The 14,355-nt window shown below is 40.8% G+C and overlaps 1 protein-coding gene across 1 annotated transcript; it reads left to right on the top strand.

Annotated features, from left to right (window-relative positions):
* Positions 1–908: 908 nt before the first annotated feature.
* LOC121603801 (aspartate aminotransferase, cytoplasmic-like) lies at positions 909–9,421 on the top strand. The gene is made up of 9 exons (XM_041933029.1): positions 909–1,135; positions 3,702–3,883; positions 4,586–4,709; positions 4,907–5,019; positions 5,594–5,698; positions 5,912–6,062; positions 6,239–6,404; positions 6,715–6,857; positions 7,681–9,421. The coding sequence occupies exons 1-9, from the start codon at positions 1,027–1,029 to the stop codon at positions 7,818–7,820; spliced, it is 1,233 nt and encodes a 410-aa protein (XP_041788963.1). The 5' UTR covers positions 909–1,026; the 3' UTR covers positions 7,821–9,421.
* The last annotated feature ends 4,934 nt before the right edge of the window (positions 9,422–14,355 follow it).

Here is a 14,355-nt window from a genome sequence, read left to right as displayed (position 1 = left end):
TGAGCCACTCACTGCTTATCACCCATGTTTATACATATAAGCATACATTTTTAGGAACATGTGTTTTTATATATATATATATATATATATATATATATCATAGTTGTTTTCCTGCGTGGAAACTGTCTTTGTAAACATGTTTTCAACAAAATATGCAACAATATACTACCATGAATCTTGTAGATATGTATGGAATCCAATATCATTATTATCAAAATAGAGTACAATATTGAGTGATTTTTTGGTAAATGCGGGCAGTTTGACTTGTAAATGGACATATTGTTGTTGTTGTTGTTCTTTGTTGCTTATTATATGCACCCATTTTTGTCACCTGCTTATACAATTCAAGCTATAGATTAAACTACCCATCAGTATATAAAGTAGTTAAAATTAGCTCATCTTATACATGAACAGGAATTAAATACAACATACACTGCATACGCTGTAAAACACTGGCAGGGACCATCTTACTGCACTATGAGTACTTTTAGTTTTGATACTTTAAGTAAATTTAGCTGATAATACGTGTATACTTGTATTTGAATAAGGTTTTGACAACAGGACTTTTATCTTTTCTTGGATTATTTTCACAATGTGGTATTAATTTTGCTGTTAGAGCCGCACACACTGTTTGTTGAGATCAGACAGGCTACATCATTTGCATCTTTTAATTATTTATTGTATTTTTTTCAATTTATTTCATCCTCTGTTATTTTATGATCACTATATTGTTCATTGTTCTCCAGTTTTAGTTCAGTTATTAGTAACTATAATTCATGTAAAAATGTTAATGAATTCAAAGTATCTGATCTAATCTGAAAATAAAAAGTGTGCTCTCACTGGCTATTTCAGGGCTACGTCAAGGTCACGCGCCTTCCTATTGGCTGCCGGATGGACACCTATTTCTGTCTGTCCTAAACCAGCAGAGTGAAGGTGAACCCGGCCCGTCTCTCTCTGCCCGTCGCTGGAAGTACCCTCTCCCCGTTTCCTCCTCCTGCACCGGGATCATCTGCCTTGACCTGAGCCATGTCCATATTCAGCGATGTCCCCCAGGCCCCTCCGGTAGCCGTCTTCAAACTGACTGCTGATTTCAGAGAGGACAGTCACCCGCAGAAGGTTAATCTGGGAGTTGGAGGTAAGAGATGTTTGCTGCCTGCTAATGCTAAAGCCAAAGCTAAGTTAGCTTGCCGGCAGCAAAGACAGCCCACCAAACGCTGCTGCCACGGGCTGTGTTTGCTAGCCTCATTTAGCTGTCTAGCTTTGAGTGCCGCCGTGGCGCGGTGCTAGTGTCATTATGCTATCAAACATTAGCAGCTTTTTCATTTGACCTTCGCTACTAGCTAACAGGAAAGCTAACGTACTGGAGTACATAGTAGCTTCCCTGCATGCTGACAGCTAGCTTACTTACGCCTGTCAGCTCCATGTAAATGCTACTGCTCCTGCATCTGTGTTACTGGAAGAGATTACACTTTACGGAAAGCAGGCATGTGATTTTTCTTTCACCATTTACCCAAGAAACCGTGTCTCATTGAATGCGTCATTCTCTACATAATAAGTTTTTGTAGATGGTATTATGTAACAGCTCGTGCACTTGCAGGACCATACAGATTGGGGCTTAGCTGTTTGATAACTTCTTTACTTAAAGTTCTGGTAATTTTAAATTCTAATGTTGCTCGTTCTGCCAGTTTTGGAGCTGCAGGATCACTGTGCACTTGTTGCATTGTGTTTCAGCTGACTGGCACCATGCCATCTCAGATGAATGCCTTTGTAGGTTACCTGATAAACAATCTCTTTTTAGTATTGCAGATGCTGTCTCCTTTGCTGATGTGTTGATGACAGTTTACCTAATTAGTGCTGGCAGTATGTTAGTTAGTAGTATGATGCTACCTACACCCTGGGACTCCACTACATCTTTGCTCTCTTTACCACCAAGGACCACAATTAGAATAAGTCTTTGAATTTAATATGTCATCCTTGACATTTTGTAGTTGAATATTTAATGTCATCATTCTCATGATGTCAATGAAACAAAAGCGACCCAATGGAAAGAGTCCCTTGTTATTGATTTCATTAATCTCTGACACATGAGTTACTACAGAGAACTGTGTAACTTTCTCAACATTACAGTAACCACAAAACTGGGAGATATGCAGTCTCGTATCAGTCAGTCAAAAACTGTCAAACAGTGTTCTGAAGAGCTTCTGTAAGAGAATTTCTCCATTGTGAGATCAATAAAGTCTCATCTAATCTAATCTAATCACCATATCCTATGATGCAACATTGGACTTGGACCGAGGCTGCACATTAGCACCTTGTTGCTCAAACATATTAGTGTGCACCAAACCAGTTTGGCCTGGAATAAATCAATAATGGAGCCAAAAAAACCCTGAAAGCCTCACCAGTGTGATATAGCCAGCAGCCATGGCTTCATGTCTTCTGTTGACTGTTGACTTGAGTGATAATACATACTCATTGATTCAGATATGCTGTATGCGGAACTGAAAATGAACAAATTGATCAATAAACAGTATTCTGTAGACGTTAGTGCTGTTTCTTACACTATGTAAGTTAGCCTTCAGAAGTCCTTTTTGCCACCCGATCACGTCACACTCACTGCCGAGAGCCGTGGTGCAGTTTCTGCCCTGAACTCTGTTAGAGGTCTTACATTGTAATTGCCGTTTCCTCCATTCTAATCATTTTGGCAGCACACCAAAGTATTTTGACGGCCACCAAATCTCCTTTCAGGTGATCCACAGATCCAAAACCAGCAACATGTTTGTTTGAACTTTTTAAGCGTGACTGCCTTTTGATCCATAGTGACTGTCTACAGCTGTGGTGAAGGCCTGATATTTGATACAGCTCTGTCCAGGCGCCCCATACAGTATGAGGGAGCGCGAGTTCTTAAGGAGTCAAATATGTGCAACACCACACACACACACACACACACACACACACACACACACACACAGTTTAGTCTGGCTCTTAAATGTGACCTTCATAGACTGTCTGTTATTACATGAAATTAATAGTACTGTTTTTCTCTCTCACACACTCCCCTCACTCACTCTACGTCCCGCTGTCTCTCTTCCCTTTATAATTTCAGAGTCTAGCTGTCATTATTGTATAGTCTGCATACTTTGAAAGGATTGTATTTTTCTTACTAATAGAGATAATGAAGAACTTTTATTATGTATCTATGGCTCCAGCCAAAAAAATACACATATATGATTCCGTATTGTTTTTGCCAATGTAAACATGTGGGTTTTATGCTGAGACATTGTTTTTTTTTTTAAAACAATAAACATTTCTGATGCAAATACTTGAATACTGACCCGAAATGCATAATCATGTTTTGGGTAACTAGAAACACTATGAGTGGAAGATTTTTTTCTATAATTCTAGCTTTTCTGTGACAATTTGGCACGAATAGATGCCTGTTGTGCACCGCAAAATTATAGAGCGAAATCTTCCACTCAAAGTGTTTCCAGTCATCCAAAACATGATTATGCATTTCTCGCAAGTCTATTCTCAAGCAGTTTCACAAACAAACTGTTGCACAAAAGCTGTTTTTGTACAGTATGTTTGATCCAGTTTGAACTCCAGCTGTGACTTTCTGCATCCCTGTCACCCGTCTCAAGGCTGGAACTAGAAGGCTTCATGGCTTGTTGATAAAGTGCTGTCACTGCTTTGTGTCTCTCCAGCTTACCGTACTGATGACTGCCAGCCCTGGGTGCTGCCGGTGGTGAAGAAGGTGGAGCGGCTGATCGTGGAGGACGACAGCCTGAACCACGAGTACCTGCCCATCCTCGGTCTGCCCGAGTTCCGCTCCGCCTCCTCCAAGGTCGCCCTGGGAGACGACAGCACCGCCATCCAGGAGAACAGGGTGAGACACACACATTAAGCGCTTACACACAACCTGGCCAGCATTTTATTCAGATGAAACTGTTGCCATGAGGCTGTGAACATGTGTATGTAGGCCCTAACTTACAGCAGTGACATTTAAAAAATACATTTTAAAGAAACACTCCAGCATTTGGGGAAATATGCTTGTTTACCTTCTTAGCCAGAGTCAGATGAGAAGATCAGGATCAGTTTTGTTTCTGTTTGCTCAGCACAGAACAGTGTGGCACACTCTGGTGTTTAACCAAGCTTAGCACAAAGATGAAATCAATATACGATCTTTTAATCTGATGCTTTCTAAAAAGACAAACAAGTGTATTTCCCTAAAGTTTTCATTTAAAATACAGGTTGTTAGCTTCTGTTTTAGCTGTTTATACGCAGTATTAATACCCATCAGTGCTGCTAATGTTATTCTTACTATGCTTAATAATATCCTGCGTAAGGTACTGATATCCAGTTACCTCACTAAATGATTAATGCCTGATAAGGAGTGTTAAATATTACTTACAGATTCAAGAAGAGTTAATGATGTTGTCAATCAAATATCAGATAAAAATCAATGTTAGTTGCAATCTTATTAACAAGTTAAAATTAAAAGTTTTACCTCCTGATTTGCAAATTTGTCTACGTATTATTTATGTTTAATGCTTATGTTTTGTTCCATCCTGGATCTTTTCTCTTTCAGGTGGGAGGGGTCCAGGCTCTGGGTGGAACAGGTGCATTGAGGATCGGGGCAGAGTTCCTGCGGCGTTGGTACAACGGCGTCAACAACACGGCGACGCCTGTCTACGTCTCAGCGCCCACCTGGGGTGAGTAGACAGCCGAGCAAGGAACTGAGTACCACTCTGGAAACAGTGATCTAGATTCCCTAACGCTTCTCTGAACATTTGAGAAGTTTGTCGTTCTTGATGCTGTTTTTGCGATGAACTGGATGGGAGTAGTAAGTGCCACAGTCAGATTCACAGTTGAGATCAGAGCATCTGCTGTATGTTCTTCTTCCTCCCAGAGAACCACAATAGCGTGTTTGCTGATGCTGGTTTTAAAGACATCCGGCCCTACCACTACTGGGATGCTGCTAAAAGGGGTCTGGACCTCACTGGGCTCCTGGATGACCTGGAGGTGAGAGGGGACGACAGTGATAAGTGAAATAAAACTAGAATGGTAGGAATATAATGTGGAATTTCTGGGTGCTTACAAGGCTGAATGGAGGGGAAAAAGTGACTATTAAGTAAAATAAAAACAGTAGCTGATGAGAATTAAGCTTTTTGGCTGTATGTGGGCTTTATCCAGGAAGAAAAGGGTTAACCGTGGATGTAACAGACTCCTAAGGCAGTTGACTGCGTGACGAGACTAATGTGGTCTCACTTGGTCATGTGACTTTGCCTCTCACATTACAATGATGCAGACATCTGTGATGTTTGTCACATGTTACTGATAAACAACTTTAAACATCTACATACAGTAAACACTGTGTTGTGAGTAGAATTTTATGACCTTATAATTTCGGTGTTGATAATTTAATAATACACCTGGAATAGTAATTGTTGCAAATGACATTGCATCTGAAACTACTGGTTAGTCTATGTTTGGTTAATGCTGCTAAGCTGTGTGCTAGAAAGGTAATGAATAAATAACTAACTAAATAATAAATAACTAGCCAATATTGTTTGTGTTTTTCTACCTTTCTCAACAGAAAGCTCCAGAACACTCCATCTTTGTCCTTCACGCCTGCGCACACAACCCCACCGGCACCGACCCGACCCAGGAGGAGTGGAAGAAGATCGCAGAGGTCATGAAGGTAAGCCGGCGTTGTAGTTTTTCGGATCATAAACATCCTGATGTGACTATTTTCACATCTGATTCATGGGATAGTTACATTTTTATTACATGCTTTCAGTAATTTTTGCCCAAAGGTGATACGTGTCTTTAAATCAGACTGCATGCTAAGAGTATTGTCTCAACTTTTATTGTTCTTGCTTTATATTTTTTGTCTTTTTTCTTTCTTCTCTAGAGGAGGAAGTTGTTTGTGTTCTTTGACTCGGCTTACCAGGGTTTCGCCTCTGGCAGTCTGGATAAAGATGCCTGGGCCATCCGCTTCTTTGTCTCAGAGGGCTTTGAGCTATTTGTGGCTCAGTCCTTCTCCAAAAACTTCGGCCTGTACAGTGAGTACACGTGATGTGGACACACATTGGGTTGTTTAGTGCATAACATGGCCCCAAGGACATATAGATGCCAACAATAAGTTTAACCCCCACACGTCCACAGAGTATGAATATTTTTCATGGAAACCCGACCAATTCTCATTTATAGCGTATCTTTTGTTTGCTGATGTTATCAGATGAGAGAGTTGGCAACCTGACCGTGGTTGCCCAGGACAACGAGAACCTGACCCGCATCCTGTCCCAGATGGAGAAGATTGTCCGGACGACTTGGTCCAACCCGCCGTCTCAGGGAGCACGCATTGTCAGCAAGACCCTCAACAGCCCCGAGCTCTTCGCTGAATGGTATGCTCCTACAGTCCACGAGTCGACACTCTGGCATTAAGCAGTTAGCATCAGCTGACTCACCTCTGCACCTCCAGCTGATGATTTAAGTATACCTGAGAACTGATAGCTACCCTTCACGTTGATATTTAAATGTTATTTGTATGCATCTTAAATGCTTTATACTAAATATTAACTTGGCAGGTTTTCAGGGCTGTGTGTGTAATTAGTTCATTTCAGACACTCATTGTTTCGGTTGTTTCCTGACTGGTGTCCTTTTCTTTTCTCGCTCGTCTCACTCATTTCTCCCCCGCTCCTCCCCTCTCTGTAGGAAGGCTAATGTGAAGACCATGGCAGACCGTGTCTTGTTGATGAGGGATCAGCTGAAGACCAAGCTGCAGGGTCTGGGAACCCCGGGGACCTGGGACCACATCACCCAGCAAATCGGCATGTTCAGTTTCACCGGCCTGAATCGTAAGTGGAAAACACACACACACACACACACACACACACACACACACACGCACAGTTGTGTGTTGTTTAGTGAATTAAGACACAACTCTCAATTTGTATCAGCAATCATCTGGCAAGGGGAGGTGTTGCCACCAGATGTACAGACATATTGCTAGATGTCTGCTGGCTTCATGCAGAATATTAATATATCTATATTAAGAATTATCAAGTGCTATCCTGACGGAAGGTCTGCTTAACTATCTTGAAAACCATGACTCTGGACCTTTTAAAGGATGACTTTGGTTTATTTCAATTTGGGTTTGTTTGTTTTTTTCAAAGACCCAATTTTAGCTTCTCAAAGTAAGTTTATCTAACTTTTGTTTTGTTTTTTTTTGACATTGTGTTGACATTTACGATGGTCTGACTGCTGACTCCTCATGTTTCTTGCCCTTTCTGACTTTCTGATTTATTGATGTTACCCTCTTTTATGATCTCAGTATTTAACTTACTGAGTACACTGTTGAACTTTAGTATATTTAGTTTATTCTTGATCTTGCAGATTATAGTTTGACAAAACAATTCCAAGTCAAGGTTCATTTTTAGCTTTTTCCAGAGCTTTCATCCGTAACTAAAACTGCAAAGCTGGACAAGTTCTGTCTTATCTCATGGTCTTTATCAGGGACTGGAGTTTTTCTCTTTTAGATGTAATTGAAATTCCAGAAAAAGCTAGTAAGAGACTCTTGAGTATGGACGGTTTTGTCAAAAAAGACGTATGAAAATGCATGAAGCGTCAGTTCTTCTTCTACTCTGTGTGACTGTCCCTGTGTTGTGATGTGTCTTACAGCCAAACAGGTGGAGTACATGATCAAAGAGAAGCACGTGTACCTGATGGCCAGCGGTCGCATCAACATGTGCGGTCTGACCACCAAGAACATCGACTATGTCGCTCAGTCCATCCATGACGCCGTCACCATGGTCCAGTAGAGGTTGCTTCTGTCCGCCCACTTCCTGTCTCGCGCACGCCACAGGAAGTATCGTCGTGTGTGCCCTTGTACCCCTCCCCTGCTTCTCCTAACCTCTGATTGGTTAAACTGCAGCAGGGATTTTGCAGTTGAACCAATGGTAGGGTGTATGATTTTCTGTTCTCACGTGGAGGTACTGTATAAACCTTTGCGAGGTGCAATGATTTAAGGAAGACACTTGAACGCACATAGCCAGGTCTCACTGTCAGCAGAGCTTCACATCCCAAAGCGTTGAAGTTAAAATGTCCGTTATACCTTCATGTGCACATTGCCTGTTTTTGTGTTGTTCAAATCATTTCTGGTCACAAAAGTCCACTTGAATTTTTTTTTCCTGTAAGATTTTAAATTAAATCAGTGGTTCCTCAATCATTTCTAACACTTGAAAGGATCAGATGTGATGTATCCATAGTATCGAACAAAATGCTGTTAATGTAAATAGACGTACTCACTCATAGAGGTCTTGCTAGTTCCTGCATAAGCACTGAATCTTTATTCAGCATTACAATAATTAATTGATATTGTAATCTGTATCACTGTATATGGTGCAACAAAAAGGCACAGTCAACTCATCAGGACATTTATGTTCAAGCCTAAAGAAGGTTATTATGAGAATGGTTATTGTCTGTCATGTCACCAGGTTTGCTCTTTAAGGTGTAATGCATGCGCCTGACGTAGTTTTTGCCTTGTCCGACCTGTGCAGCTACGTAGAAGATCATACTGCTAGTTGAAGTCCACAAAGCGATGTTGTGCCATCACTGAACAAAATCACCTCTCTTCTCTGTCTCTTATGTTCTGTCCACCCTGCAGTGCCCTTATTCTGTTACAGAAAGCCTCTGTAAAGGCGATTGTTGTAATGAGCCACTCTGATCAGACCTCAGAGCCTGGCACTTGTTAGCCACAGAACCGCACGCCCATTATATGGTGTTTGTACTGGCACACAGCAGTATGTGTGTTCCTATTGAAATAAACTATGAACCACAGGAACTAAATCTTTGCTTTCTGCCTGTTTTTTTCTCTCTCTCCAAAGCTCTTCCTGCGTTCTAAAATATGTACAGTATAAAGGTAATAGTCAGTAAAACCTCTCAAAAAACAAGATGGTTTGGATTTAGATGGTCCTTTTGTTGTTATAATTTTGGTGAGCTTGTTTTAGTCCATCTCTCAATACTTTATGATTTCCTACTCACTGTGTGGTTGTCAGCCACTGACCAGTAGGCTCCCACTGAAGATATAAATCTTTTAAAAATGTCCCTCATAGATCTCCTTTTACCTTTTAAATAGGCTCCGTCATTTCGTAAAATAGCTGGGCATGGTGGTTTTTAGCAGACTGGAGGAAATAGTGTATTTGTTGGGGGCTATTTTCAGTGGTGGATGAATCCACATTTGGTGCTCTATCTGGGGAAGCAGGATGGCGTTAGAATGTCGGATAAACTACAGTCTGAGTTCATAATGAAGGAACATGTTGCCAGGCAGAGGGTTGTGGCTCACTGATGTGTTTTTGAACAACAATGGAGCTCTGAGGCAGAGAGGAGTACATTATTTCAGGCTTTGGCTAACTGGCAGAAGAAGTACTTAGATCCTTTAGTTTTTCACACAAAATTGGTTTTACTTAATGTAACTGCACTTGGATGTCTGAGGAAATAAATGTAATTTTATGTAATAAAATTCTGAGTATTTGTATGCGTCTTATGACATATCTCAAGGGGATCATAAAAGTAGTAATGCCACTGTGTAAAAATACTCTATTACAAATAAAGATCCTGCTTTTAAGATCCTACTGAAGTAAAAGTATAGATGTGTTATCAGAAAATAAACTTGAAGTGTCGAAAGTAAAATTATTCATCATGCAGTAAATCGGCAGGTCAAAGTAAAAACAGAATATTTCCCTCAGAAAATTTAGCAAAGTAGAAGTACATAAAGTATATAAAGTAGTGAAAAAATGAAAATGCTCAAGTACAAATACAAAACTGTACTTAAGTACAGTCCTAGACTAAATATACTTAGTTACTTTCCACTACTGTTGACTACACAGACAATCCTTTTTTGTAGGATCCGTTCATTGTTGGTTTTCATGTGATTTGTTGACAGGCAGAAAAATATCACCTGACTTATTCTTAAAATGACATGAAGACTGGAGACTCTGAAATGCTGTGTGTTGTGGAGCTTTATATTTCTGTTTATTTTGATGCAAAATACCATCACTTAGTTGCTTTCTACTTTACAATTAATATGTCATATTCTTTCCCAAAACACTTTATCTACACGTCTTTCCATTACAAAATACAGCAAAACAGAGCTGAAAACAATACAAATGTCCTCTAAGCAGCAATCAGAGATCATACGGGCTCATAGCAGAAAGAGTGAAAACACAAAACTGACCTCAGAGTCTTTAAGAACGCATACTGATAACCAAAGATCAGATGGATCCGCAGCAGGAAAATGTACCTACAATCTAATCAACAACATCCTGCAGCAGAATCAGTTATTGTCTGTCTTTGACCTCAATGGATGATGCTGATTGGCTGTGGCCGCTGCTCCAATGCAGCAAAGTGACTCAGCAGGTTTGATATATTGCACCCAGGAGGGATGTTCCCCCTGTACACCCCCCCCCTCCTGTTACATTAGCCAATGAGCTGAGTTGGAAAGCACCCCTCCTTCTTTTTCTGCTGTCCCCAGCCTGTGATGCATCAGTTTGGGTGTTTAAAAGCCAATACTGCTGAGAGGCTGCTCAGAGCAGTATTTTCTGCCAATATTGAGGATCTTTAATTTTGATGATTGTCAGTTTTTGAATTCCATCCCGTTTCCCTAACTGTCTCTCTTTACGATAGAAAACCTGCAAAATGTGAGACATGTTGAGACCTTTAAAACCTCCAGTGAAACTGTAAAATGCTGCTCTTTGATGCAGGCGATGCAGTAGCCTAAATTATATCTTGACTGGCTTTTCATGAAAAGGCCAATAACAGCTTTTATATCGGTCAGACCTGAAACTTCAGACCTCTATCTGTATTTCCCCCTCATCCTTCCCTGCATCTCCCACCCCCTTCCTCCACCTCCTCCTCCTACGTGCTGCAGTGGCACAAAACTGATCCTGCAAATGAAGTCGGACAGAGCCACGCCCGTCCACCCTGTCCCCTAAACACTAAGCAGACAAAGACGAAAAAGTCCACAGCAATGCAGGTTCAGGGCCACAGACAGAACTGAAGGATTCTGGGTTGCAAGAAGTCACTTCAATAACATTCAGCTGCAGCTGCAACCAGACCCTCCAAGATGTTCGGTTTGAAAATGTTGAGCCTGATGTCATATTTGATCATAGTGTAGCTGACAGGATTATCAGAACTCCAAAAACATTTGATTCTCCTCTATAGATTAATCAAATTTGACGTGCTTACTGAGGCATCACATCCACAAAACCAACACTTTTATCAGCTTATCTCGGTTGCCATCTCTGTGCAGTGAGTCCCGTAATGAGAGCAACACATCTTTAATGTCAAGGCTCCAGAATTAGTTAAACAGTAACACTGTGACTTCAAAGATGGTAAATTAGGATTTTCCAAACAGGGATACCAATAAGATTACAGCCACTAATGATAAAATCCCCAGAATTCTGTTTCACCCCCCTTTTATTCCTAAAAAATATGTATCCAGTGTACATTCATTCATTTGGCTATAATAGATGCAACAAACAGAAATGCAGAAACAGCTGAATTACAATTAAATCTCTGCCAGATGAGTATGTGACAGATCATCAGCCAGAGATCCTGTCAAGGTTTGTCTTGCTGGACAATGGAGCTTTTTCACAGCAGACAGGTGTCCCAGTAAGCAGTGACAGCGAGCCAGCATCCACAATACCACGACCCTGAAATCAAAGCAGCTAAATGGAACTCAGCCGACAGTAATTGTATTTACAGCTGTGCTTCTTAAAAATAGCCTGTCCAAGGCCGATTCAGTCACACCAAAAGCCACATTTCATTGATTTCTTTTGCCTAATTAGTGAAATCAGCTGGTGCTGCTTTTGGGCGAAATAAAAATTGTCTTGACTCTTGTTCATCATTTCTCTTACACAATCTGCCGAGTCGTTCGCATCAATAACATTACATTAAGTGGTTTCAGTATTGCTGTTAGACACAAAACAAAAATAAAAGAGGGTGATAAGAGCTTGATAAAAACATTTAACGCTAACTTAAAGTGCAACCATTCAAGTCATGCAGGAGAAACTCTGCCATTAAGATTTCATTTGCATTCAAAATAAAAACCTCAGCTCCATCAAATAACCCTTGAATTCACTTTCAAACCCATGCAGCTAAGAGGCAAAGGAAATACATATACATTAGAAAGAATATTCACTGATACTGGACACATTCTTCATCTCAGTTCTCTTGTTTCAGATATCCCATTTATGTTGCCAATGTGGAGACAAACAAAGCTGAAATCAAATCAAACAAACAGCAAAACATATAAACAATATATCTGGAAAAACAGTCTGTCTGCTTGAACTACTTTGGAAATCACTGGAGACACTGCTGAGTCGTAGTATATATGAGAGACTACAGCCATGTGGAGGTCTGCCTGTCCAGTTTGGCTTCATAAACCAAATGACATGTACAATCTCTGCATCCTATAAAACACAAGGGGATAGATGCTGTGTGTCATCCACATCTTGTGTTGTGGTGAACAGTTGCAGCAGCCAGACGCTCAGTTTCATTCTGCCTCCAATAAAGAAAAGCCAGAGAGAATGACATTCATTTATAATTGAAATGGATCTAATGAAAAGGGCTCGGTTCAAGCAATGATTATTTAAAGAGGTTCAGTGGTCACAAGTCGTGTCATGAATAAAACTGCACTGAAATGAAAGGCTGACACCAAATTTCTAAAATCTGTATGCAGACATGCTCCAAACGGTCTTTAATCCATGTCTGAGTCTGATAGTTCTTGCTCTATGGTCCAAATAAAAAAGAAACCAAACAAATGGAAAATCCATGAGGTGTGAAATGCATTTAAAATCATAGATCTAAAAAAAAAAAAAAAAAATCTCAGATAATGAAAAAAGACGGGTTCAGGAGAAAAAAGAGCAGGGAGGGGGTCGACTTTCACCACAAAGCAAAAAAAGGAACATAAAAACTGACCGTAAATACAGCCGCAAGCAGCGATTCAGGGTTCAGGCCCTTTAGTGCTTAGCAGAAAGAAGCAACAATGAGCGGCTCTCAGGCCTCGCAAAGTCACTCTAGTTGAGTTCTGTTTAAAGGAGTGAGACCAATCACACAGTTTATGACAGCCTTTTGTCCCCCTCTATCAGATTTGATCTGTGTGTGTGTGTTTGTGAGATAGCGCACAATGTCTCCAGTGAGTTTACTCCGATTTCTTGCACATCATTTCCAGTTACTGGGCTGAGTTTCATGTTTCTAGCTCATTCCAGCTTATGGCCACATGAGATGTAGCAGAAAAAAACAGAAGTAATAAAAATAATAAGAATAAACTGGCACAAACAGTCCAGTTGTGGTTTAAACCCTTAAAAATCAACCAGGAAGTATGAAAACCAACCATTTGATCATTGTTAAACAACCAGGCAGACAGTCAGTCAGTTATAGTAGCCCAAAGCATGTTATTAGTGGAGACAAGTACAACACACACCACATGATCAAAGGTATGAGGACACCCAAGCATCACACTCCTTAAAACCACCTCAAAACCACTGGCATTAGTCTGCTGCTCTAACAGCCTTCTGGTTTCATGGTGATCCACTAGATTTTAGAACCTGGCTGCAGGGATTTGCTCCCATTCAGCCACAAAAGCATCAGCAAGGTCAAACACGGATGCCGGGTCAAGTTCTGGCTCACAGTCTGTGTTCCAGTTCATCCCAAAGTTGAGGTTGGTGCTCTGTGCAGACCACTGCAGTTCCTCCAGGCCAGACTGGGAACAGCATTTCTTTATGGAGGCTTTGTGCACAGCAGGCTCTGTCATGTTGGATCAGACAAACACAAACTGTTGGCACAAGCACACATCACCGTGTACTGTTGCTTTTCCCTTCATTGCAAATGAACAAAGGAAACCAGGAAAAACATGGCTGTCCGCATACTTTTGGCCATGCTTGGAGATACGTTTGTCGACCTGCATTTTCGAAAGGGAAGAACTTTTCAAAATTGACATCCAGACATAATCTGGATATGGGGCATGTTTCCAACATGTTAGGATATAGAACTAAACAGAAAGCAGGTGGAGCAGTTTGTACAAAACAGTAACATCTTTGGCGTCTTTCATGCATTTCCTATGTACCTTTATTCCATTTAGCTCCGATGGAGAAGTGATCACAAGAGGAGGGTGTATAGTGTATAAAAACTATTTTTACTACAAACCTTTTACATTCGCAGTCATTCGTTTATATATGAGCATCAGCATGAAAACTCTGACGAAGTGAAGCTACGGTTTAATGCATATTACCAAAGCTGCACCCCCCCCACCATGTTTGATAAAATGGCGTCTTCCGTCCATGTGGTCAGTACATT

Source organism: Chelmon rostratus, chromosome 3 (assembly GCF_017976325.1).
Source record: "Chelmon rostratus isolate fCheRos1 chromosome 3, fCheRos1.pri, whole genome shotgun sequence".
NCBI classification, from domain to species: domain Eukaryota; kingdom Metazoa; phylum Chordata; class Actinopteri; order Chaetodontiformes; family Chaetodontidae; genus Chelmon; species Chelmon rostratus.
This window is presented reverse-complemented; position numbering and strand designations above follow the sequence as displayed.